This window comes from Oryctolagus cuniculus, chromosome 7 (genome assembly GCF_964237555.1).
Source record: "Oryctolagus cuniculus chromosome 7, mOryCun1.1, whole genome shotgun sequence".
NCBI classification, from domain to species: Eukaryota; Metazoa; Chordata; class Mammalia; order Lagomorpha; family Leporidae; genus Oryctolagus; species Oryctolagus cuniculus.
The window spans coordinates 77449289-77476808 of record NC_091438.1 but is presented as its reverse complement, the minus strand read 5'-3'; the positions used below and the strand labels follow the sequence as shown (position 1 = coordinate 77476808).

Here is a 27520-nt window from a genome sequence, read left to right as displayed (position 1 = left end):
CCCTCTATGCCACAGCACCAGCCCCAATGTATTTTATTTTAGAAGATTTGTTTATTTGAAAGTCAGAGTTATGGAGAGAGAGAGAGACAGAGATCTTCCATCTGCTGGTTCACTCCCCAGATGGCTGTGACAACAAGGGCTAAGTCAGTTCAAAGCAGGAACTTCATCCAGCTTTCCCACATGGGTAGCAGGGGCCCAAACACTTGGGCCATTCTCCGCTGCTTCTCCCAGGCCATTAGCAGATAGCTGGATTAGAAGCAGAGCAGCCAGGACACAAACTGGTCCCCATATGAGATGCCGACATCGCAGGCAGCAGCTTTCCCCGCTACACCACAATGCCTTCCCTCTTGCCTTTTGTTTTTAAAGATTTATGTACGATTTTTTATTTCAAAGAGTTACAGAGAGAGAGAGAGATATTTTCAATCTGCTTGTTCACTCTCCAGGTGGCTGCCGTGGCCAGGGCTGGGCCAGGCCAAAGCTAGGAGCTTCTTCTGGGTCACCCACGTTGGTGCATGGGCCCAAAAACTTGGGCCATTATCTGTTGCTTTCCCAGACACATTAGCTGAGAGCTGGATCATAAGTGGAGCAGCAGAGACTTAAATTGGTGTTCACTTGATGCCAGTGTCGCAGGCAGCAGCTTACACCACTTTGCCTCAATGTCCACCCTGACTCATGTACTTTGTTAAAGAACTGTTTTCAATTATGTTCTCTTAATGTGCCTTGTATTTCTAGGAAAAAAATGAAAAAATAAGAAGTTTAGAAACGAATATCAATACAGAGCATGAGAAAATTTGTTTAGCCTTTGAAAAAGCAAAGAAAATTCATCTTGAGCAGCATAAAGAAATGGAAAAGCAAATTGAAAGGGTAAGTAATGCATATTTAGTGTTAAAAAGAACCTTAAACATTTCTGGCCCAGTGTTGGTTATTTTCTATTTAAGGAGACAGAGACACAGAAAAGCTAGTGGCAAAAATTGTAATTTGAATCCCATTCCTCCTGAACTATTTTTCCAGGGCTTTCTTATATGGTATGCCTTCCATGTAAGAATTATTATTTTTACGTTATCAAAGTAAAAGTGATGCCATAGACTCTTTTTCCTTAGAGATATAGGTTAATTGAAGATTGGACGAGAGAAAAAAAGAGTTAAAAGTAAAACAGATTGAACCAAATCATAAGACTAAATAAAAAAGATGATTTGAATGGGCTTAATAATTCAAAAGGAAGGAATCAGTGGAACTTCAATTTAGATATTATTTGGTCTGAAAAATAGAAAAAAAAATTTGGAAAAAAATTTGAACAGGGTCTTAAGGACCTGTGGGACAATTTAATATGACCTAGCATTCATGCTGTCAGAGTTCCAGAAGGTGAGAAGGATGAGGTTGATGCAGAAGAGTATTTGAAGGGATAATGACTGAAAATTTTTGCAAATTTGATGAAAAAAATATATTTACAAATTCAAAAAGATCAAATAGATAAAAAACCATACACATCAAAATCCTTACTAAAAACTTTAACAAAAAAAAAATCATAAAAGTACCAAGAGATAAAAAATACTGCCTATTGGGGAAAAAAGTTTCAGATTATTGCATCTTTTTCAAGGAAGTAAGGAGATGGAAGAACAACATTTGTTTCAGTGCTGAAAGGTAAAACCTGTCAACCTTAAGTTTATGTTCAACAAAAATATTCTATAGTAATTAAGGCAAAATAAAGAATTCTTAGATGAAAGACAACTCTGAATTTATCACCAGATAAATTTCTAGAAGAAAATAGTGAAGAAAGTTCTTTAGGCAAAATAAAACAATTCCAGAGGTAAACTTGGAATAAAGGAAGAGCAACAAAAGTAGCATATATTTTCATAAATATAATAGACTGTTTTCTCCTCTTGAGATTTTTATACTATCTATGACAGTTGAAAAATATTAGAATATTTTCTCATAAAGTATGTTAGTGTAATACTTGTGACAATTAACTATAAAGGAGGAAAGATAAAGGGTCCTATATTTTATTTATTTGTTTGAAAGGCAGGGTAACAGAGAGAGGTCCTCTATTTGCTGGTTTATTCCCCAAAAGGCTGCCAAGAATTCCATCTCAGCCTCCGATGTGGATGGCAAGGACCCAAGTGTTTGGGTCATCATCTGCTGCCTCCCCATTGCATTAACAGGAGATTGGATGCAAAGCAGCGGTGGGATTTGATCCTAGACACTGTAATATGAGATGCGGGCATCCCCACTGACAGCCTACCACCAAAACGCCTGCCACAGCCTACCACCAAAACGCCTGCCACAGTTTGTAAATTTTTATAGTTTTGCATTTCACTTTAAATGGCAGAATATTAATTCTAGGTATATTGTGTGGACCGGTATTATGACATAGTGAGTAAATACTCCCTGTGATGCTGGTATCCTACATGGATGTTGGTTTATGTCTTGGTTGCCCCACTTCCAATCCAGCTTCCTGCTAATGGCCTGGGACAAGCAGCAGAAGATGGCCCAAGTATTTGGGCCCCTGCACCCATGTGGGAGACCTGGATGAAGCTCCTGGCTCTTGGCTTCAGCCTAACCCAGTCCTGGCTGTTGCAGCCATCTGGGGGAGTGAAGCAACAGAGGAAAGATTTCTCTCTTTCTCTCTCTCCCTCTCTTTCTATAAGTCTGACTTTCAAATAAATACATAAATCTTTTTTTTTTAAAAAGTACATTGTAAAATGTTAAATATGTGTATCATAATCTCTTGAGCAACTACTAAGAAAACTAGATGTAGGAAAATGCAATAAAATGGAATTCTAAAAATAGTCAAATAATTTCAAGTAGGGCTGGAAAAGAAAAACAAGAATGAAAAACAGGAGACAAAGAGAAAACTTATAATGAAATGGTAAGCTTAAATCCAGACATAGCAGTAGAATTTTAAAATAAATGAAAAAAATTAAGAGTTTTGGAAGGAAAAAAATTAACCCAAAATCGTAGTTGGTGACATCAATATTACTTTTTCCTGTAATCGATAGAACTTAGACAAAATATCAATAAGGATTTAGAACATGTTTAATGTTTCAAAATTTTTAAAAAATTTAATATGAAAATCCTGATTTTATGTTTAGCTTGAAGCTCAACTAGTGAAAAAAGATCAACAGTTTAAAGAACAAGAGAAGACTATGTCTATGTTACAACAAGATATAATATGTAAACAACATCACCTTGAGTCACTAGATAGACTCTTGACGGAAAGCAAAGGGGTAAGGTCATCTTTGTAAGAGTGCTATTTAAAAGCTAGTAGTTTATGATTCTGTAATATACCTTGAATCTAATTACATTAATTATATAATAACTTATGTTTTTCCATGCTCTCAGGAAATGGAAAAGGAAAATATGAAGAAAGATGAAGCTTTGAAAGCACTACAGAACCAAGTGTCTGAAGAAACAATCAAGGCTAGTATAATAATATTAAAAAATGTTTATTATTGGAGACATTCTTTGAACTTTTTTTTTCTCTATAAATTGTAAAAATTGTATCCCTAAAAGTCAATTAAGAGCTAAACTCAGTTTCTGTAAATAAGTTTTTTAATGTGAATTATAATCTTAATTTCTTGATAGTTGATATTTAACTTTTAGATTATTTAGCTTACCTTTGTCTTAAAAGGATTTTTTAAATCTTAAAAATGTTTTTAACTTTAACTGTAATTGTCACTCAGTATTATTACCAATAAAGAAATAACTGAGGAAGTGAAACAAGCCAGAACTAAAAGCAGCCTAATTTTGCTTCTTTTGACCAGTTCTGCCATAAGGTAAATTAGAAGTTAGATCCAAAATATCCAGCTAAAATATGATTTTGTGTGTAGTATGTCTTCATGGTTCAGAACATTGGCTTTGTTGTTAAATTGCCTTCAGTCAGAGTGACTGTAACCCTGGCCAGGTTATTTAAGCTCTCTGAGCTTTAATTATTTTAATCTGTACAATAACAGAATACCCTGGGAGAGCTTAATGCATTAAATGAAATGTATGAAGAACTCAGCGTATACTGGATTACTCAAAGTTTAATAAATAGCTACCATACACTAGTTCCTGCTTATCTGTGGCTTCACATTCCCAGAGTTAGTTATCTTAGGTCAACCACAGTCTGAAAATATTAAGTGGAAATTTCTAGAAATAAACAATTCATAGGTTTTAAATTGTGCACCTATCTGAGTAGTAAAGTGAAATCCTGTGCTATCCCCTCTCAGTCCTGGAATGAATATGAATCATCCCTTTTGTGCAGTGTATCTATATTTTACTGGTTGAAGTCCTGTCTCCTCTGCTTCTGATCCAGCTTCCTGCTAATGTGCACCCCGGGAGGCAGCAGATCGTGGCAGAAGTACTTGGGCCCCGGCCACTGACATGGGATGCTCTCTCTCTCTCCCTTTCAAATAAAATGAAAATAAATATTTTTAGAATAAAAAATAAGCTTTAACAAAAGAAATTTCAAGCCCACAAAACATTGAAAGAATAGTATAGAAAGCACTTGGTACTTTTCACCTAGTTTCATTAAACTTTACCTGTACCCACGTCATTTCTCTACATACAAATGCATGCCTGTGTGTGTACCTACCTGTCACCCACCATAATTCCTTTTTGCCAACCACCTGAAAGAAGGCTGCATATATCATCATACTTTACAACTTTATTGCTTAAAGAAGAGAACCTTTCTCTTATTAACCGTATCACTAATACATAGTAGAGAATGTGAACATTAGTTCAATATCTTCATTCAACATATAATTGATTCTGAAATTTTCTCAGTTATTTAAAAATGTCCTTTGTGGCTCTCCTACTAAAAGTATGGTTAATGGACCAACAGCAGCAGCATCACCTGGGAGGTTGTTAGACCTACAGAATATCTAGTCATGCTCCAGAACTAGGACCAAAGTCAATCAAGTGAGATGCCACTGGTGCAGAATTTAAGGAGACACTCTCTGGATTATACAAGTAAAAAGGATCCGAACTTGCATGACCCTGAGAGTAAGTGCCTCCTTAAATTCTGAGCTCTAGGTATCTCCCTTCCCTGACTCTAATCTTAGCCCTGATACTGAAACAGAATCTATTTCTTTTTTTTTTTAGATGTATTTATTTAAGGCAGAGTATCACAGAGGATGGGAGAGACAGAGAGAAAAAGAGGTCTTTCATCTGCTAGTTCCCTGCCCAAGTGGTCCCAGTGGTCAGGGTTAGGCAAGCTGAAGCCAGGAGCTCGCAAGGGGACAGGAGCTCAAGTACTTGGGCTACCTTCCACTGCTGCTCCAGGTGCATTAGTAGGGAACTGATTTGGAAGCAGAGCAGTCAGGACTCTAGTGTTCCAATATGCAATGCTAGCAGTGGCTTAATGCACTGTGCCATGGTGCCATCCCACAGAATCTGTATCTCAGTGGAGTATACATGGAAATGTTAAAACCTGAGAGATACTAGCTTGCTCAATCTACAGTTCTATTATAATTTGTGGTTTAGATTCCCCCAGTCTATACTAAGTTCACTGTCTCTTTCCTTTTTTTTTTTTTTTTTTTTTTTGTGATACTGACTTTTGAAAAATTTAGGTCAACAGAAACACAATATGGGTTTCATTGTTTCATATCAGGAGGCACATAGTCATAATATCAGACTACCTCACTAATGTCCATGTCAATTTTAGATTTAATTAATGTGGACTGCCAGATCTCACTGTTGTTAAGAACACATTTTTCCCTTGGTGGTTAGCAAACAAACTGTACTTAATTTTTGAGGCCATGTGATTATCTTGTTCCTCATTAACCTTATAATCAGTGGTTGTCACATCTAGTGATGAGCCTTGGCAGAATGAATTATTACATCATTAATTATTAGATAATAATACTGTGACAGTCATAAATTTTATTTTTCTCTATATCAATACCCATTCTCTCCCTTAAGAAATAAAACTGATAGTTATACCCTTCATAAAACAAATGTTAATTTAAAAGTGTTTATTCTGGTAATAGCTTATAGTTAGCTGCAAGGGGGAACATTTTTTCCCCTTTTCTGTTCATCTTGCAGAGATTTCTTTTTAAAAAAAGATGTATTTATTTATTAGTTATTTGAAAGGCAGAGTAAAAGAGAAAGACGGGGGGCTGGTACTGTGGTGTAAAGCCATTGCCTGCAGTGCTGACATCCAGTATGTCTACTGATTTGAGCTCTGGCTGCTTCCCTTCTGATCCAGCTCTCTGCTATGGCCTGGAAAAGCAGTAGACGATGGCCCAAGTCCTTGGGCCCCTGCACCTGTGTGGGAGAACCGGAAGAAGCACTGGCTCCTGGCTTCAGATCAGCCCAGCTCTGGCTGTTGTGGCCATTTGGGGAGTGAACCAGTAGATGGAAGACCTCTCTCTCTCTCTCTCTCTCTCTCTGCCTCTGCCTCTGCCTCTACCTCTACCTCTACCTTTACCTCTCTGTAACTCTGCCTTTCAAATAAATAAATAAATCTTTAAAAAAGAGAGGGAGAGAGAGAGAGAGAGAGAGATCTATCATCTGTGGTTTACATCCCAAACAGCCACAATAGCCAGCACTGGGCTAGGAGGAAGCCAGGAGCTGGGAATTCCATCCTGGTCTCCCATGTGGGTTGCTTTCCTAGGTAAATTACCTGGGAGTGGAATCAGAAGTGGAGTAGCTAGGACCCAAACCAGAATGCCAATGTCACCAGCAGTGGCTTAACCCACCGTGCCACACACTGGCCCCTGTTGCTTTCTAGAATACTATCATTAAGAGGGGAAAGAAAAAAAACACCCCGAGAAGCTCAAAACTACAGTAAGGAAAAGGAAGAAGCAAGACAAAAATCTTAGTAGGATATGGAGCACACATCCAAACTATGAGCCTCAGACTATTTTTTAAAATATTATTTATTTGAAAGGCAGAAAAAAAACAGAAAGAGAAAGGTCCTCCATCTGGTAGTTTGTACCCCAAATGCCCAAAATAGCCAAGGCTGGGTAAAGCTGAAGCCAGGAGTCATGAACTCCATTTTATTTTCCCATGTGGGTGGCAGGAACTTAAGCTCTTGAACCATCAGCCACTACCTCCCAAGTACATTAACAAGAAGGTGAATCATAAGTGCAGAGTAACCAGGACTTGAACCAGCACTATAATATAGGATGTGGACATCCCAAGCAGTGGCTTAGCCCACTGCACCATGATGCCCATCCCCTGGGCTAGTTTTGTGAAAACAAAATGCAATAAGTTTGAGTGCCCTTTAGTACTAAGATTTTATAAAACATTTGCAGTTGTGTGAACACACAAGCCAAGTTTCATTGCTTCCTTTCTAAACATGTTTTAACTGATTGAAAGCCAAGAAATCTTATTGCTTCTTTCCTGACAAAAATTTTCATTTTCTTAGCACTGTCAGCATTTCAAAATACTCCCACCTTAGCATCAATAACAGTCTACAAGTTTGTATTCACTTTCCTATCTTGTGTTGTTCAAGGGGCTGAAAGAAGTAGGCTTAAATACTGCTTACCTTTAAAAGAAAGTGTTTTAGGATGTTTAGCCTACAGGTTTTTTGTTTTGTTTTGTTTTTAATTTTTTATTTGACAGGCAGAGTTAGACAGTGAGAGAGAGAGACAGAGAAAAAGGTCTTCCTTCCGTTGGTTCACCCCTCAAATGGCTGCTACAGCTGGCGCACTGTGCCGATCTGAAGCCAGGAGCCAGGTGCCTCCTCCTGGTCTCCCATGTGGATGCAGGAACCCAAGGACTTGGGCCATCCTCCACTGCCCTACCGGGCCACAGCAGAGAGCTAGACTGGAAAAGGAGCAACCAGGACAGAATCCGGTGCCCCAACCGGGACTAGAACCTGGGGTGCCTGCACTGCAAGTGGAGGATTAGCCAATTTACCATAGTATATTTTATCTCCCAAATAACCATTTCTTACAAATTTATACTTATTTCAATTTTTAATTTGTTTGAAAGGTAGAGAGACAGAGACCTTCCATCTACTGGTTCACCCTCCAGATGTCCACAGTAGCTGAGGATGGGCCAGGTTGAAGATAGGAGCCTACAAATCATTCCAGTTCTCCCACATGGGTAACAGGGACCCAAGTGCTGAAGCCATCCTGCCTCCCAGGATGTGTATTAGTCAGAAGCTGGACTTGGAAGCAGGTTAGAGATTTAAACACAGGTACTCTGAGATCAGATGGAAATATCTCAAGCAGTGCCTTAACCACTGTGCTAAATGTTCACCACATACAATTCTTTTTTTTTTTTTTTTTTTTTTTTAAGATTTTATTTATTTGAAAGAATTAGAGGGGCCGGAGCTATGGAACAGCGGGTTAAAGCCCTGGCCTGAAGCGCCGGCATCCCGTATGGGCGCCGGTTGTAGTCCCGGCTGCTCCTCTTCCGATCCAGCTCTCTGCTATGGCCTGGGAGAGCAGTAGAAGATGGCCCAAATGCTTGGGCATCTGCACCCACGTGGGAGACCTGGAGGAAGCTCCTGGCTCCTGGCTCTGGATCGGCACAGCTCTGGCTGTTGTGGCCATCTGGGGAGTGAACATAGTGGATGGAAGACCTCTCTCTCTCTCTGTTTCTACCTCTCTCTGTAACTCTGTCTTTCAAATAAATAAAATAAATCTTTTAAAAAAAGAAAGAAAGAATTAGATGGAGAGGTAGAGATGGGGGTAGGGGTCCTCCAGCTGCTGGTTCATTCCCCAAATGGCCACAGTGGTCAGAAATGAGCTGATCCAAAGCCAGGAGCCAGGAGCTTCTTCCAGGTCTCCCACATAGATGCAGCGGCCCAAAGACTTGGTTCCCAGGCACATTAGCAAGGAGCTGGATCAGAAGTGGAGCATATGGGAGCCGGCGCCGTGGCTCAATAGGCTAATCCTCCACCTTGCGGCGCCGGCACACCGGGCTCGAGTCCCGGTTGGGGCGCCGGATTCTGTCCCGGTTGCCTCTCTTCCAGGCCAGCTCTCTGCTATGGCCAGGGAGTGCAGTGGAGGATGGCCCAGGTGCTTGGGCCCTGCACCCCATGGGAGACCAGGAAAAGCACCTGGCTCCTGGCTCCTGCCAGGATCAGCGCGGTGCGCCGGCTGCAGCGGCGGCCATTGGAGGGTGAACCAGCGGCAAAGGAAGACCTTTCTCTCTCTGTCTCTCTCTCTCACTGTCCACTCTGCCTGTCAAAAAAAAAAAAAAAAAAAAAAAAAAAAAAAAAAAAAAAAAAAAAAAAAAAGAAGTGGAGCATATGGGACTCCAACCAGCACTTATATGTATGCCAGTGCTGCAGGCCAGGGCTTTAACTGACTGCAGCACAGCACTGGCCCCCACCCCATACACTCTTTTTTTTTTTTTTTTTTTTTTTTTTGCCAGGCAGAGTTAGACAGTGAGAGAGAGAGAGACAGAGAGTTATAGACAGTGAGAGAGAGAGAGAGAGAGAAAGGTCTTCCTTCTGTTGGTTCACTCCCCTAATGGCCACTACCGCCGACGCTGCACTGATCTGAAGCCAGGAGCTGGGTACTTCCTCCTAGTCTCCCATGTGGGTGCCGGGACCCAAGCACTTGGGCTATCCTCTGCTGCCCTCCCGGGCCACAGCAGAGAGCTGGACTGGAAGAGGAGCAACTGGGACTAGTACCTGGCACCCCAATCAGGACTAGAACCAGGGGTGCCGGCACCGCAGGCAGAGGATTAGCCAAGTGAGCCACGGTGCCAGACCCCCCCATACACTCGTGACACTTGAAGCTCCAGCCAGCTTATCATTCCCTTTCAGTGCCTTGCCACTAAACATACCACTTCTACCTACAATGCCCTTCTCTGTCGCTCCCCCTCTTCGTGGAGGAACGACACTAAACCCTGCCTAGGCTTCATATCCGAGTCACGGCACCATTATGTCGCTCCCCCTCTTCGTGGAGGAACGACACAGGACCCTGCGCTGTTCTCTTGTCTGCTCGGCCCTTCCCGGGTTTGCTGCTGGTTCTTCCTGGGTTGGCTACCATCCCTTCCACCTCCGTGGAAGGGCGGTTCCCCCTGGCCACTTTCCCCACTTCCGTGGGGGAGCGGCACACCGCCAGCCGGCTCTCTTGGGGGCTGCACAGGTGTTCCTTCAGATAGATGTTCCCCTTAGATGTTCCTGGTGCATGTTGTCTCTCTCCTCCTTTATAGTCCTCTTCCACCAATCCCAACTCTGCTATCCACACGCCGAGTACGCTGCTCTCCTCCAATCAGGAGCAAGATCAGCTCCTGCAGCTCAGTCAATCAAATTGGCGAGAGGCAGCTGCGTAGAAGTTGTTACTCCCTTCTCAGCGCCATATTGTGGGAGAGCAGATGCATAGAATAAGTCTTAATTCCAGTAACTTAGTCTAGTCCGAGTTGCTCCCCACAGATCCCCCTTTCTTTTTATTTTTGGCGTTGATATGCGCCTGTCTTCGGTGCCCCGCGGCACACACTCTGCTCTGCTTGCTGGAGTTGCCCACAGGTGCTTACAAGCCCTACCAATCAGGCAAACCGAATCCGGGTCCTCTCTTCGCCATGTTGTGAGGAGGTTTTTAGGTGCTGATGTGAGCCTGTGTTCGGTGCCCCGCAGCGCATGCTCTGCTCCGCTAGAACTGCCTGCAGGTGCTTACAAGCCCTACCAATCAGGCAAACCGAATCCAAGCCTTCTCATTGCGGTATTGTGGGGAGACTTATTGGTGTTGATTCGTGCCTGTCTTCGGTGACCTGCGGCCGCCCACAGGTGCTTATCGTCTTACTAATCAGGCAGACCGAATCCAAGCTTCATTGCTGTGTTGTGGGGAGGCCTTGTTTTTCTCTATTTCTCTATCTCCGGGCATTCCTATCTCTCCCATTTTACTTCTATCTTCCAGCATTCCTATTTCTCTCATTTTACTTCTATACTTCTGTTTCTCTTATCCCTGCGGCATCCCGGCGCCCGCCCCGCGGCAGCTTCACGGCTCTGCGCGCTCCGCGGTCTCTGCGCCCTTAGTGCCCGCACCATGGCCTTCGCGCCAGCCCCGCGTTCCCTATCTATTCACGCCCCATGCTCTCTCTGCACGTGGCGGCTTCCGCGAATCACACAGCCTAGCTCACGTTTCCGCCACTGGCATTCAATCCAAGTTCCCCGGGCTAACCTGGAGAATTCAACCTAGCCCACGCTTCCGCCTCACGGTTTGGCTTCCCGTCTTTTGCTCCCCGGGCTAATCTGACGGATTCCAACCTGGCCCACGTTTCCGCCTCTGGTTTAACTTTTCGCCTTTTGCTCCCCGGGCTGACTTAAAGAATTCCAAACTGGCTTACGTCTCCGCCTCGGCCTGCCCCCGCAGCTTCATCCTCCCTAACATTTTTCTCTACCCGGTATATTTCCCTAAGTTTTCTTCCAACAATATTCCCCTCTCACTTCTCCTGGCTTCTCCCCACAGTCCGTATCCGAGTCTAAGTTTCTTCTAGGTTTCACTTTCACTTTCAATCTCCTAGCTTCCCCACCATAGTCCGCATCCGAGTCTATGAAAGCTTTCACTTTCACTTTCAATCCTAACTTCTTTCCCACAGTCCATATCCGAGTCTATGCCTAGGCTTTCGATAGCTTCTTCCGGCACCTTTTCTGTCCGGCTTTTCCCTAGGCTCTTTGCTAGTCTCTCTCTCTGGTATTTTCCCACTTCTTCCCGTTTCTTCCCTCCTGGGTTCCCTATCCGAGTCACAGCACCATTATGTCGCTCCCCCTCTTCGTGGAGGAACGACACTAAACCCTGCCTAGGCTTCATATCCGAGTCACGGCACCATTTGCTGCTCCTCCGCACGCGGAGGAGCTGCACCGGACCGGACACTTGTTGTTCCCTTTTTTACAAGTCCTTTCTATAGTAAAGTAAGAATAAGTAAACAGCAAACTCCCAAAGCAAGAATGAGTAGAGAGAAATGAGAAAGAACGAAGCAACGAACTTCCCCGCGAACTCTCCAACGCACTCTCCAACCAACCCACACCACCATGCCGTCTCTCTCCTCCTATATAGTCCTCTCCACCAATCCGTGCTCTGCTACCCACACGCTGAGCGCGCTGCTCTCCTCCAATCAGGAGCAGCTCCTGCAGCTTGTCAAGTTGGTGAGAGGCAGCTGGGTAGAAGCTGTTTGCTCCTCTCCCAGCGCCATATTGTGGGAGAGCAGATGTATAGAATAAGTCTTAATTCCAGTAACAGTATAGTCCGAGTTGCTCCCTACACTTCTCTACTTCAAATCCTGTTTATTCTTTAGGATTGCATTCTCTGATTTTCTCTTTGGTTCCCTAGTTTCCAGTGAGCAATTAGATTTCTCAATAAATCTTTTTTTAATAGCATTTTATTTCCTTAGTAGGACTACATAAATCTATAGTTTGGAACAGTGAGGTAGCATTAGGAGATACATCTGTAAAATGCTGAGTATGTGATAAGCTTCACTGATAATTCATTTTCTTCCTTTTTTTTTCCTACTTAGGTCAGACAACTAGATTCAGCATTAGAAATTTGTAAGGAAGAACTTGCCTTACATTTGAATCAGTTGGAAGGAAATAAGGAGAAGTTTGAAAAACAACTGAAGAAGAAATCTGAAGAGGTAAATTTACATTTCCTTTATGGTATATTTTTAAAGTGATTTCTTTTTTTTGAAGTTTTACTTATTTGGTTATTTATTTGTAAGAAAGAGAGAGAGAGAGCTCCCATCTGCTAGTTCACTTCCCCAAATGCCTGCAATGGCTGGGTGTGGGCCAAGCGGAACCTGGGAGCTGGGAACTTAATCCAGGTCTCCCACATGGATGGCAGGAACACAGTCACATGAACCATCACTCCTGTCTCCAAGTTCTACATTGATAGGAAGCTGGAATCAGGAGCCAGAACTGGGAGTCAAACACAGGTACCCTGATGTGGGACGCAGGGTCTTATCTGGCATCTTAACTACTAGCTTGAGTGCCCATCCCATCAAGTGATTTCTCTCTGAGATAGTGTTTTCAAGATACTTTAACAGTTCATCTTTTTGTATCTGATACTACAAAAAAACACTGCCTAATAAATTGTAAATTTCAACTTTATATTCTTTAAGGCATAAACACTTCAATGCATCATAAAATATGACCTTAAAATTCTTTTATTTGTTTTTAGGGAACTAGAAAAATAAATTACTAATGTCACAGTGCAGTTCTGATATAAAATTAGTAACACGTAGAACATTGTTTTAGATTTGGAGGTATAAAGCTCTTCAAATTTTTTCCATTTTATTTTTGTTTCTTGTTGTATGGAAGATTGAGAATTAGGTTTAGAAATTCAGCTTTCTGATGTTGTGGTCCAGCTGCTTAAGCAAACACTTGAAACACCAGCATCCAATATCAGAGTGCCACTTCGAATCCCAGCTGCTCATCTTCTAATTCACTTCCCTGCTAATCCACATGAGAAAACAACGGAGTATGGCCTAAGTACCTGGACCCTTGCCACCCATGTGGGAGACCTAGATGGAGTTCTGAGCCTCTGGCCTTGGCCTGGACCAGCCCTGGCCATTGCAACCATTTGGGGAGTGAGCCAGTGAATGGAAGATCTCAGTCAATTAATCTCTATTTTTCCTTCTGCCTTTCAAATAAATAAATAAATGTTAAAATTAAAAAAAAAGGTAACTCAAAACTTTGTTGAAATGAGTATCTTAAATACTAAAGACTTTTCTTATATTAATCTTGATACTCTCAGTTTCTTGCACTTTCAGTATGATAGGCATTCACTGTTTTCTCATAATGATACTTGAAGTGAAGAATTCCCTTATTTCTTTGATAGAATTTGTAATGCATGTTTTCTTTTTCTATAATTTTTATTTATTTTATTGGTTTGATAGGCAGAGAAACAGAAAGAGAGAGATTTCCCTATCTTAGTTCACTCCCTAAATGCCCTCAACAGCTGGGACTGGACCAGACCAAAGCCACTAGCTTAGAACTCATTCTGGGTCTCCGTGTAGGTGGTAGGAACCCCAAGAACGTAGACCACCACCTACTACCTCCCAGGGGTGTACACTAGCAGGAAGCTGGAATCAGGAGTGGAACTGGAACTGGAACTCGAACCCTGGCACTGTATGGGATGTGGGCATCCCAAGTGGTGCCAAATACCTACCCCATATAATTGTATTTTAACCTAAAATACATGTTTAGAAATATTCTCAATAGTATTAATCAGAATTGACTTATTAAGAAATAATTTGCAAGGAAATATTCTTTTCCAGATGATGCAGTAATGCAGTTGTGATCAAAATAATATCAACTTTGGGATCTGAATTTTGGAAAAATATTTTAATTCCATACTAAAATGTTCCTTTAAAAATGCATTTAAAAGTAATGAAATTGTGTTTTTATGCAAAGTTACACTGTCAATATGATATAAAATAGATGTGAATAAAACTGTTTTATGCATAAAGAATTTATTCAATAAAATCAATCATCTTGCTCATAAATATTTTTATTTAATTCTGTCGACTTAAATTTTAAGAAACATATAATATTGTTTGTTATATTTTTATTTTTATGTTTTTTAAAGATTTATTTATTTGCTTGAGAGGCAGAGTTACAGGCAGAGAGGGAGAGACAGAGAAAGGTCTTCTATATGCTGGTTCAGTCCCCAAATGGCTGTAACAACGGAAACTGGGTTGATCTGAAGCTCAGAGCCAGGAGTTTGTTCCAGGTTTCCCATGCAGAAGCAGGGCCCCAAGGACTTCGGCAGTCTTCCACTGCTTTCCCAGACCATAACAGAGAACTAGATCGGAAGTGGAGCAGCCAGGACTTGAACTAGCACCCAAATGGGATGCTGGTGCTGCCGGCAGATGCTTAACCTACTATACCACAGCGCTGGCTCCTATGTTATATTTTTAATCAAAACAGTACTTTTGCTTTGGATACACATTAATACCACATAAAGCAGCACAAAGTATATTTTATAATATAAACTCTACTTTCTTATTGACTTTATAAAATAAATACTGTGAGAAAGGTTTATTTTTCTGAAGATACTATCTTAATAGAGACTATAATATAAAAAAAAAAAAACCTCCTGTATTTTTAAGGCAAAGCCAACTGGAATTTAAAGGTCAGTGCCATGAAATATCATATAAGTTTGGTAGAAATAAATTTGAGGGGTAATATGAATTAATATTTGTGATACAACTGATATTTGACATTTTGATGTATGTCATTAAAATTTGGCAGTAGCTAAATTACTGAAATAAAATTTTGTTATTGGTGCTGGTGTTGTGATGCAACAGGTTAAGCCACTGCCTATGAAGCCAGCATTCTATGTGAGCACTGGTTCGAGTCCTGCCTGCTCCACTTCCAATCCAGTTCCCTGATAATGTGCTTGGGCAGGTGCCTGGATCCCTGCACCCACGTGGGAGATCCTGATGGAGTTCTAGGCTCCTGCCTTTGGCCTGGCCCATCTCCAGCTATTGCAGCCATTTGGGGAGTGAACCAGTAGAAGGAAGTTCCACCCCACCCCCCAATAACGCTGCCTTTCAAATAAACAAATTTTTACAACAAATTTTTGTTGTATACTTTGGATTCTTGGTGTTTTGTTAGGTCTTGTTTCTTCTATTTTGTCTTTTTTTTTTTTTTTTTTTGACAGGCAGAGTGGATAGTGAGAGACAGAGACAGAGAGAAAGGTCTTCCTTTTGCCGTTGGTTCACCCTCCAATGGCCGCTGCGGCCGGCACGCTGCGGCCGGCGCACCGCGCTGATCCAAAGGCAGGAGCCAGGTACTTATCCTGGTCTCCCATGGGGTGCAGGAACCAAGCACTTGGGCCATCCTCCACTGTACTCCCGGGCCACAGCAGAGAGCTGGCCTGGAAGAGGGGCAAACGGGACAGAATCCGGTACCCCGACTGGGACTAGAACCCCGTGTGCCGGTGCCACAGATGGAGGATTAGCCTATTGAGCCGTGGCACCGGCCCTATTTTGTCTTATTTTTACATTTTGTCAATTTTCTCTCTAGGAAAATAAGTGTGAAACACAGTGTTCTAGTGAAGAAAATAGTATTTAAACCTATCTTGCAGACAAATCAGTTCTTTATAAAGAAACCACTATAGAGGTGTGATCTGCAGTTTCGTTTGGAGCTAACAGAAATTTAATAAGGGGACATGATACCTGTTTACACTGAATTTTTTTAAAATATGTATTTATTTATTTAAAAGGCAAAGTTATAGAGTTAGAGGCAAAGGCAGAGAGATCGTTCATCAGCTAGTTCACTCCCCAAATGTCTACAGCATCCAGAGCTGGGCTGATCTGAAGCCAGGAGCCAGGAGCTTCTTCCAGGTCTCCCATGCAGGTGCAGGGGCCCAAGCACTTGGACCATCTTCTACTGCTTTCTCAGGCCATAACAGAGAGCTGGATTGGAAGTGGAGCACCCAGGTCTCCAGCTAGCACCCATATGGGATGCTGGCACTGAAGGCGGCGGCAGCTTTATCCGTTGTGCCACAGCGCTGTCCCCTGAATTATTTTCGTAACAGAATTAAGTATACCAGTTAGCATTTAAAAAGAATATAATAGCAGTTGCCTGTTACATTAGAGGTACTCTAAATTTATACCATTATCATACAATGTAGAAGTTTTAAATCTAAGTACTTCTCATCATGAACAACAAATATTTTGCCCCTAAGACTTTTATGATGCTGCTGATTGTTAAACTGCTGAATAATTAGAAAAAAGAACCAAGTTATAATATGTTTCCAGTGTTTAATAAGGAATTTAAAATTTCTTTTTTTCTGGATTGATATTTATTGAAAAAATATTTGCTTTAAACGAATGGCTTTTTTTTTTTTTCATTTAAAAAATTCATTATAAAATCAGGCAGCACTGTGGTGTAGCGAGTAAAGTCGCTGCCTATAGTGCTGGCATCCCATATGGGCACTGGTTTGAGTCCTGGTTGTTCTACTTGCAATCCAGCTTTTTGCTATGGCCTAGGAAAGCAGTGGAAGATGGCCCAAGTCTGTGGGCCCCTATACCCACATGGGAGACTCAGAAGAAGCTCCTGGCTCCTGGCTTAGGATCAGCCTAGCTCTGCATGTTCTGGCCATTTAGGGAGTGAACCAGCAGATGGAAGACCTCTCTCTCCCTCTGTCTCTCTTTGCCTCTGCCTCTCTGTAACTCTGCCTTTAAATAAATAAATAAATCTTTTAAAAAACTTCAGTACAAAATCAATAATAGGCAAACATTTAATGAAATTTACCCACAATTCACTCTCAACTACTTCAGTTTTCATTTTTCTAGTTCATTTATATTTTTATATCAATAAAATGTGATTTTTTAAACTTCTTTTCATTTTATAGAATTGTATATGTTTACTAGTCTTTCTAATTGTGATTTTAAATAGTTATATCATTTGTAATCAGATTGTATATCATCATTTATTAAATCTTCCCCTTTGGGAGGAGGTGAAATATTATAAAATATATTTTAAGTTGTGCTTTGTTGTTTATACTATTTAAAAAATAATTTTTGTAGGCAAATTTTTAGGAATTAGATTACCAGAAATGGAAAGGATTTTGTTTCCTTCTTGATATAGGTGCTCTGAGATAGCTTTAAAGATACCTTTTTTTTTTTTTTTTTTTTTTTTTGGACAGGCAGAGTGCTCAGTGAGAGAGAGAGAGAGAGAGAGAGAGAGAGAAAGGTCTTCCTTTTGCCGTTGGATCACCCTCCAATGGCCGCTGCAGGTGGCGCACCGCACTGATCCGATGGCAGGAGCCGGGTACTTATCCTGGTCTCCCATGGGGTGCAGGGCCCAAGTACTTGGGCCAACCTCCACTGCACTCCCGGGCCACAGCAGAGAGCTGGCCTGGAAGAGGGGCAACCAGGACAGAATCCAGCACCCTGACCGGGACTAGAACCCAGGGTGCCAGCGCCGCTAGGCAGAGGATTAGCCTAGTGAGCCGCAGCGCCGGCCAAAGATACCTTTTAAAGCCATTTTATAGAGCAACGTAATTCAAGTTCTAACTATTTGGAGTGAATAAGCAAATTTCGTAGTTCGTATTGTCATTTTTTCATTTGTTCTTTGGACCGTGAATTTTCAGGAATGTTTGCTTTGATGCTATTTTATAAACAGTAATAATAACAACAATAATATAATAAATAGCATCTAACATTATCCAATGCCTTCATGGTTATAGTTTATTATCAGTAAGAGGGGAACATGCAAGTAGAATGTAGAGAAATCCATGGCTGCCTATGTTCTTCCTTCTTTCTGAGAAGGGGCACAAAGAATGTGCTCCTTTAGTATCCATGTAGTGTGGCGAGATGTGTTCCGTGTTTCTGCCCAGGGAAACTTGTTTATGACTCAGAGTTCAGGGTTTTATTTGGGGCCAGACACAGAGGAACAATGACCAGCTTACAAGTATCAAAATTCTAGACTTAGACAGAAAGCATGTTTCAGTGCCCAGCCGAGCCAAAATAACTTCATCACTTAAGAATATTTCAAAAGCTATATGCTCAGACACCAAGAGCTAGTCTGGTAATGAGGCATTTATAATATATCCTTCTATAAGGAAGAACACTTCCCTCCCCAAAGACAAATTATAGCCTTGAATACGATTGCCCCACACAACAGCTGGAGATAACTGTCTAATAAGAAAGACAGCTTTGACATTTTATTGCTTTCTAGTTAAAGCATTTCATTGTAATGAGAAATATATATATATATAAATATATGTATATGTTTGTTAGGTATATTGTTTGCAAAAAGAGCTAAAGATAAAAAATCACAGTCTTCAAGAGACTATGGAGCAAAATGTTATTCTACAGCATACTCTTCAGCAACAGCAGCAAATGTTACAACAAGAAACAATTAGAAATGGAGAACTAGAAGATATACAAACTAAATTTGAGAAACAGGTATGTATTATCATTCAAGAATGATTTTATTTGTATGAAATTCAAATTTTTAAAATCATTAATATATTATTGGTTAGTTATATAAATTGCTGTTTAACATCAAAGAGTTCACATTCTATTAAATATTCTGTATCAATGTTGTATTCCCTTGGAGTCTGACCTGCATTTCTACACTGGGGCTGAGTGTCAGTCCATACAATTTAGTTATAATTTATACTTCTTTATTCAATCTCTCTTTTCTTCTTGAACCCAAATATAATACCTATCTAAATCATTATCCCTTCTAATTTGTTCTTTTTGGATAACATGGTGTGACATTCCCTAACAAAAATTACAAAGCACTGGACTAAAATTGAAATCTCAAAGTTACCCCTGCTACTTCTTTTTTTTTTTTTAAGATTTATTTATTTGTTTGAAAGAGTTACACAGACAGAGAAGGAGAGACAGAGAGAGAGGCCTTCCATCCGCTAGTTCACTCCCCAGTTGGCCACAATGGCCGGAGCTGTGCTGATCTGAAGCCAGGAACCAGGAGCTTCTTCCGGGCCTCCCACATGGGTGCAGGAATACAAGCACTTGGGCCATCTTCCACTGTTTTCCCAGGCCATAGCAGAAAGCTGGATCAAAAGTGGAGCAGCCGGTCTCAAACCAGCACCATATGGGATGCCAACACTGCAGGTGGTGGCTTTACCTGCTACACTACAGCACCGGCCCCATACCCTTGCTACTTCTAAAAAAGGTTATTACTCCAGTGAAAGAGTCCTAGGCAATTTTCTACCAAGGTCTAATCTTTTTTCTTTAATTTTTTAAAAATATTCATTTATTTATTTGAAAGGCAGAGTTACAGAGAGGCACAGGCAGAGAGGGAGAAAGGTCTTCTATCTGCTGGTTCACTCCCCAGATGGCCACAACGGCCAGAGCTGCGCTGATCAGGACCCAGGTGCTTCTCCTGGGTCTCCCATGCAAGTGCAGGGGACCAAAGACTTGGGCCATCTTCTGATCAGAAGTGGAGCAGCACCTGTATGGGGTGCTGACTCTGCAAACCAGGGCTTTAACCCACTATGCCACAGTGCTGGCTCCATCTTTTTTCTTTCATTCATTACCAAGTTTATCTGAATTATTTAGACAGATATTTCACATTTTTTTTTTTTCTCTTTTCAAAAGAAATCATGTTTCAGAAATATATACATTTTTGTTTCTGGTGTACTGCTTACTATACTTTACCTCTTTTTCATTTGATCTTTATTCTTTCATTTATCCTCAGCCTCATCCGTTGTTTGAATGTCTCTAGCAGAACTCATGTTGAATTTAATCTCCATTATGAGGTATTAAGAGGTGGCACCAGGTGGGACCTTTAAGAGCTGTGTTGGGGACAGTGCTGTGGCATAGTGGGTAAAGCCACTGTCTGCAGTGCCAGCATCCTATATGGTTGCTGGTTCAAGTCCCAGCTGCTTCACTGCTGATCCAGCTCTCTACTTTGTTGCAGCCATTTGGGGAGTGAACCAGCAATTGGAAGACCTCTCTCTCTCTCTTCCTGTTCCTCTCTATAACTCTGCCTTTCAAATAAATAAATGAAATCTTAAAAAAAAATTGGAGTTAGTTCTTCTTTAAATGTTTGGTAGAATTCAGCAGTGAATCCATCCGGTCCTGGGCTTTTCTTTGTTGGGAGGGACTTTATTACTGATTCAATTTCTGTCTCAGTTATGGGTCTGTTTAGGTTTTCTATATTTTCATGGTTCACTTTAGATAGGTTGCATGTGTCCAGGAATCCATTTCTGATAGATTTCTCTGTTTGCTGGCATACAACTCTGTAGTAATTTCTGATGACTTTTTATTTCTGTGGTGTCTGTTGTTACATTCCCTTTTTCATCTCTGATTTTATTGATTTGGGTCTTTTCTTTTTTTAGTTAGTTGGACCAATGGTGTGTCAATTTTGTTTATTTTTTCAAAAAACCAGTTCTTCATTTGGCTGATCTTCCTCTCTTTGGTGTTTGATTCCCACTACCTATGCCCCTTTTACTCTTATTTTTGCAGAATTGATTATGATTCTTATTCCTTTTAAGATGGTGTAGCAGGATTTGTGAACAAAGAGGAAACACCAGTTAACAAGGAAGTATTCTTTTATTATGCCAGCATAAGGCTCAGTTGGATTTTCATCCAAAAGACTGAGCTCTGAACCAAGAGGGGTATTTTCTAATATATGGTTTTAGCTTTTTTGTCTCCCTTATATGGGTATCTGCATACATTTGATTGGATATTCTAATGATACATGGCCCTTACAGGAATTGATACAGTATTGCACATGCTTACATAGTTACTGATAATGTTTCTTCCACACACATACTGAGTTGTATGTCAACTGTCTGGCATAGATTAACACTGTTGCTCTGTGTTAGCAAGCAGAACAGTTACATGCAAGCAGATAGTGACCACAGTTGAAACATTTACAGGCAAGCAGATAATGACCATATCCCATTCCCAGGATAAGTTTTTTTCTTTTCTTCTATTTCTATTTTGAGAAGGCCTCTACCACAGTAGTTTTATTTCTGTGTTGGTTTTGTGGTTTTCTTGTGTTTTTGTTTTTCTCTATATATTTGATTTGAATTTTTTATTTGGTAATTTTATCGCTTTGTGTTCCTTGCTTTAAAAGGTGTTTTGTCCTCTAGAATGTTTCTAAAGGTATACAGACATTTATATCTAAATATTTCTTCAGTATTTAGAGTAAATTTTCCAGTATATATTCTTTTTGCCTTTCATGTTCTGCAATGTACAGCTTCTATGTTGGATCCTTTGAGGTTATTATTCATCTTTAAATTTTTTTGCTTGTGTGTGTGCTACTTAATCAAGAATAGACTGAGTACATTTGCCTTGATTTCTTTCCATTTTAATCTAGATACTGTTTTCATTTTATTCTTTGAAGTTGAGATGGAGAGGTAGATATTGATGGTTTATAATTTGTATTACGTTCTTCAATGAGAGATTTTAGAAGAGCAAGCAGAATGTTAAAGTCAAAAGCCAGAGGTTAACTTTGAAAGCACAGTCATATTAATGTTCACAAAAAACATAAAGTGCCTAAGACTACTTAGAGAATATAGAATGAAAGTGAAATGACTGACTTGGACGGATCACTGAAGGATGTGATAGGTGGAAGCCACAGTAAGTATTTCATGAAGGAAGGAATCACAATTGGTGTCATGGGCTGCTAGAATCAGTGTCACATTAAATGAAGGCTGGGAACTGTTCATTGGTATTAGCAACTGGGAAGTCACTGATGATGTAATCAGTTTATATGGAATGGCCAGTTTGCTATGGGTAAAGGAATTAAAAAAAGAAAAAGTGAGACAATGATACAGCAAGCAGAGAAACCTCTGAGAAGTTGGGTTATGAAGGGAAGGAAAGAAAGAGTAGTAGCTGGAGAGAGGTAGAAGTATAAAAGAAAATTTGTTAGAATTGGAAGATCTTGAACATGTTTAAATGCTAAAATAAGAAAAAAAGTAACACTAGAAAGAGAAACTGAAGATACATACAGGAGAGAGCAGAGATGGTCAATGGTATGAGATTCCTCAGAAAGTGGATAAGGAATTGAATCCAGAATACCCAGGAAGCAATTTGATTCCTTTGTTGTAGAATAGCAGGAAGAATAACTAGGGAACAAATGCAAATTGTAAAGTTTGAAGTCAAAAGAGATTCTAGGAATCCTTTCCTTAGTGAATCTATTTGTGAAGAGGAAAAGGAACATAATTTATCAAAAAGAAGAACATTTCACGTAGGGACAGTAAAAGGGGGACCATTTGCCATTACTTTGTTCAGTTCTTTTGAGTCCTATTTCAGTGTTACAGTGTGGCCACTTTCTCTCTGTCTCAGTGAAATGTCTTTATTATTTACAAGTAAGTTTTGATCTTATATTTTAGAACATTACTTCCTGATTTATACTTTTTCTTTTTTTTTCTTTTTTCTTTTTTTTCAGGCAGAGTGGACAGGGAGAGAGAGAGAGAGAGACAGAGAAAAAGGTCTTCCTTTGCCGTTGGTTCACCCTCCAGTGGCCACCGCGGCCGGCGTGCTGCAGCCGGCGCACCGTGCTGATCCGATGGCAGAAGCCAGGTGCTTCTCCTGGTCTCCCATGGGGTGCAGGGCCCAAGCACTTGGGCCAACCTCCACTGCACTCCCATGCCACAGCAGAGAGCTGACCTGGAAGAGGGGCAACTGGGACAGAATCCGGTGCCCCAACTGGGACTAGAACCCAGTGTGCCAGCGCTGCAAGGTGGAGGATTAGCCTATTGAGCCGCGGCGCCAGTTATACTTTTGCTTTTTATAATACATATATATTTTTTTAAAGATTTATTTATTTATTTGAAAGTCAGAGTTACACAGAGAGAGGAGAGGCAGATCGAGAGAGAGAGACAGAGACAGAGAGAGAGAGAGAGAGAGAGAGAGAGAGGGAGGTCTTCCATCTGCTGGTTCACTCCCCAGATGGCCACGACAGCCGGAGAGAGAGAGAGAGAGAGAGAGAGAGAGAGGGAGGGAGGTCTTCCATCTGCTGGTTCACTCCCCAGATGGCCACGACAGCCGGAGCTGGGCCAATCTGAAGCCAGGAGCCAGGAGCTTCTTCCGTGTCTCCCACGTGGGTGCAGGGGCCCAAGCACTGGGCCATCTTCCACTGCTATCTCAGGCCACAGCAGAGAGCTGGATTGAAGAAGAGCAGCTGGGACTAGAACCAGTGCCCATATGGATGCCGGCGCTTCAGGCCAGGGTGTTAACCTGCTGTGCCACAGCGCCGGCCCCTTTATAATACATCTTGAAACTGAATTATAAGCTAGGCTACATTTTTTTTTAACTTTTATTTAATGAATATAAATTTCCAAAGTACGGCTTATGGATTACAATGGCTTCCCCCCTATAACGTCCCTTCCACCCGTAACCCTCCCCTTTCCCATTCCCTCTCCCCTTCCATTCACATGAGGATTCATTTTCAATTCTCTTTATATACAGAAGATCAGTTTAGCATACATTAAGTAAAGATTTCAACAGTTTGCTCCCACACAGAAACATAAAGTGAAAAATAATAGATGATTTTTTAAATGATGATGAAATCAGATCAGACCTATTGTCATGTTTAATCCCAGCGAGAGTCAAGTTGGGAATTGATAATTTCTTCTTCTTTTTTTTTTAACAGAAGATCAGTTTAGTATACATTAAGTAAAGATTTCAACAGTTTGCACCCCCATAGAAACACAAAGTGAAATATACTGTTTGAGTACTCGTTATAGCATTAAGCCTCAATGTACAGCACATTAAGGCTACATTTTTATAAGTGTTTTCCTTCAAATAATGTTGACCTGATTTTGAAAACTGCTTTACTAGGTGTCAAAACTGGAACAGGAGCTTCAAAAACAAAGGGAAAGTGCAGCTGAAAAATTGAGAAAAATGGAGGAGAAGTGTGAAGCAGCCACACATGAAGCAGAGTTGAAAAGGCAAAAAGTTATCGAGCTTACTGGCACTGCCAGGTAAAATGTGAATGTTAGTTTTATTAAACTTCCCATTTCAGCATAATTAGTATTTGAAATTTCAAAATCAGGTAACCAATGAAATCTTTTCTTGATGAATTAATTTCCCCATGATCTGTGTTCATATAGAATATTTTGTTTGTATCGCCCTCATATCTCTTATATATTTTTAAATTGTAATTTAATACTTTTAACTTTCTTCTGTTTTGTAAGTTTTTTAAAACAAGAATCATGCCTGGTTTATTTTAGAGTTTTCCATACCACTAGCAACAACTAGGTCCTTATAGCACATAAAACTCAGCAATTGTTGCATTAAATTATTGATAACACTGAAACTTGTAAGCAAAGATGTGCTTACATACAGGGAACTTTCAAGAAATCTAATTGTATGTGGAGGAAGTATCAGAAAAATGTAACTGATTTTCAGCTTTGACTCAATGTTAAAATCGCCTGTGTAGCATCTAAGACAAACTGATGTATGGGTCCCATCTTTAGATTAAATCACATCTGAAGTTTCTGATTTACTTCTTGGGCCCAGGCATTAATATTTAATTGTCAAGAAAGGAATCTGTGACCTGAAAGAAATACCCAGCTTCCTTGGACCTCTTCTGCTTTGTCCACAAGAATTGATTTATTAACAGTATAATTAACCCATCCTTCTACTAACAGGAGTCAGAAGTGAACTTAGGCACTAGAACCGAAGCCATATATCCCCAGGTTCCCTGTTCCCTAAGATTGGACCTTTGTGCTCAGAGTAACACCTTGCTTCCCTGGATAACTTTAACTCTCTCAAGAGGGTGTCCCCTGATTAAGGGTAAAACCAAAAAATCCTCAGGCTGTCTTTCTTCCATTGACAGGTTTTTACCAACTAACACAGCATCACCCTAGTGTCTGCCTGAATCCATGAAGATCACTATATTTTATGCTTATCTATGCCAAACAGCACAAGAAGCACTAGATTTGCAAGTCAAGCTTCATCTCTTCTCTCACACAAATTCCCAGAGTTTTCTTTGTACTATATTCCTTTCTTCCACCCCATCCTAACTTCTGTAGACTTCTGTGGCTTCTGAAATTCACAGTGCATCCTGAGAGACAGCTCTTGTATTCTCTACCTCCTTTTCTCTTTCTGTAACAGAAACCCTGACATCTCTTTCTGTAACAGAAACAGAATTCCTCTGTGGACATTGCCTTTTCCTTTGCAGCCTTGTAATGTTACACCTTTTCTACACAGCTCTTGTACCAGAGTAATAGCACAGAATAGCATACGTTACTCTGTGAGCCTCATGTCATCAGGTCATATCATCCCTCATTGTTGCTGAACTACCCAGCATACTGGTCAGTACCACTCATGATTCTTAGAGATTTTAATGTGCATCTAGATGATTCTACTGATACCTTAGCTTCTCATCTTTTAAAATTTCTCTCTAATGATTCTGATGACTTGCCCTAGATCTTACTGTTATGGACAATTACCAAAGAAACTGAACAGCACTCGAGGCTTTGATGGGAAAAGCACACAGTTTATTTATACATACAGGCTTAACTAGACTTGTGTCTCAAGTGTCAAGCCCCAATCCTCTGTCTTTCCCTACTTTTATACCCTAAATTTAGTGAGGAAGTAAGAAGGTAGTTTCGGGGCAATTTCAGGGAGCACACTGTTATTTTAGACCCTAAGGGATTAACACGTCACAACTACAAGGTAAGATAGTTTTACATACATTGATGAGTAAATTATAACTTAAAGACAGTTTCAGGAGGCGCACAACTATCCTATCTTAGGTATGTGATTAGGCCTTTATGGCAGATGGGGAACCAGACTGGTTTGTAATTCAGTATTGGTTTGCTTAGACCTAGCTGGCACTTTGATAACAAGTGGGAGGGAGTCTATAACATTGCCTCAAACTGGCTCCTTAATGGCAAGAAGGAGGGGGATCTGTAACATTATAATTTATAATAACTATAGTTTCTCCAAAATCTGAATATTATACGTCTGCCCCATGTTACTGTCTGATTCCCTGTAATACCACAAATCCAACAATTCTTTAACTGAACCAGGACATTGATTCTACCTCTGTCTCATTCCTCTATGCCCTCTCTCCTTTCTTTATCAGAGTTTAATTCTGGTTAGTTTTTCAGATCATTAATTTGAATATACCCACAACTCCCTTACCTTTTCTTTGTGTTACAGAACTCGGACTACTCCATGCTTACATATTTATAGATGCTGGAGAAAAATATGACCACTTGACTAATTTTGCTTTAAATTCATAATTTCAAATATTATGCATTCTTTAAGTGCTACCTGGTAATTATATTTTTTGCCATCATAGAGGATTATTTTACAGCCTCGCATCTTTCAAAACATTTAACAACCCCTGCCGTTATCCTTGTTCTCATTGATGATCTTGTTTTCTCTTTTACTGGAAAAATTGAAGCAAATGCATCTTCTTTTCTTAACCCTACTGTTTTGACAAAAAAAGGAAATTTCTAGATTATAGCTGATAAGCACATTTAGTAGGAAAAAGTCCTAAATATTGATGGAAGGCTTATCAAATAAAGGATTAAATTATATAAGAAAGATATACTTTAGTTTCAAGAAATCTTCCCTTCATGAAGGGTTTTCCTCAGTTTCATGTGTTCATAATCCTTCCACTTCTGTAACTACTATTTATAAAGCTCTATTTTTTCTTTTTGAGATATTAGAATTAAAATATACCTGTATATGTCTCCTAGGATCTATTTTAGAGTTAAAATATGAGAGAGAGAGAGAGAAAGAGAAAGGAAACTAGTTTATGGAGCACCTTCTGTGTGCTGGCAATGTGCTTGTTAGACATTAATTAATTTGATCTCAAAACAGCCCATAATAATTTTTTTAAGATTTATTTATTTATTTGAAAGGCAGAATTACAGAGAGGCAGAGGCAGAGGTAAAAAGAGAGGGAGAGAGAGAGAAAGGGAGAGAGAGAGAGTCTTCCATCTGCTGGTTCACTCCCCAAATAGCTGCAGCCAGGAGCTTCTTCCGGGTCTCCCTTGTAGGTACAAGGACCAAGGACTTGGACCATCTTCCACTGTTTTCCCAGGCCATAGCAGAGAGTTGGATCTGAAGTGGAGTATCTGCAACTTGAACTGGTGCCCATATGGGATGTAGGCACTTGAGGTGGAGACTTTACCCGCTACATCACAGAGCCGGCTCCAATAAATTGTTTTTTTTTTTTTTTT

At 40.5% G+C, this 27520-nt stretch overlaps 1 protein-coding gene across 12 annotated transcripts in view; it reads left to right on the top strand.

Annotated features, from left to right (window-relative positions):
• The window catches only part of CCDC18 (coiled-coil domain containing 18), a 137781-nt gene that overhangs the window by 55078 nt on the left and 55183 nt on the right, over positions 1-27520 (top strand). For all 12 annotated transcript variants that reach the window (XM_008264871.4, XM_051857475.2, XM_051857479.2 and 9 more), the window contains 6 exons: positions 733-864; positions 3090-3224; positions 3340-3417; positions 12400-12516; positions 18634-18801; positions 24160-24302. In XM_008264871.4, coding sequence (XP_008263093.2) covers positions 733-864; positions 3090-3224; positions 3340-3417; positions 12400-12516; positions 18634-18801; positions 24160-24302 — 773 coding nt within the window. The remainder of the gene's footprint in view (positions 1-732; positions 865-3089; positions 3225-3339; positions 3418-12399; positions 12517-18633; positions 18802-24159; positions 24303-27520) is intronic.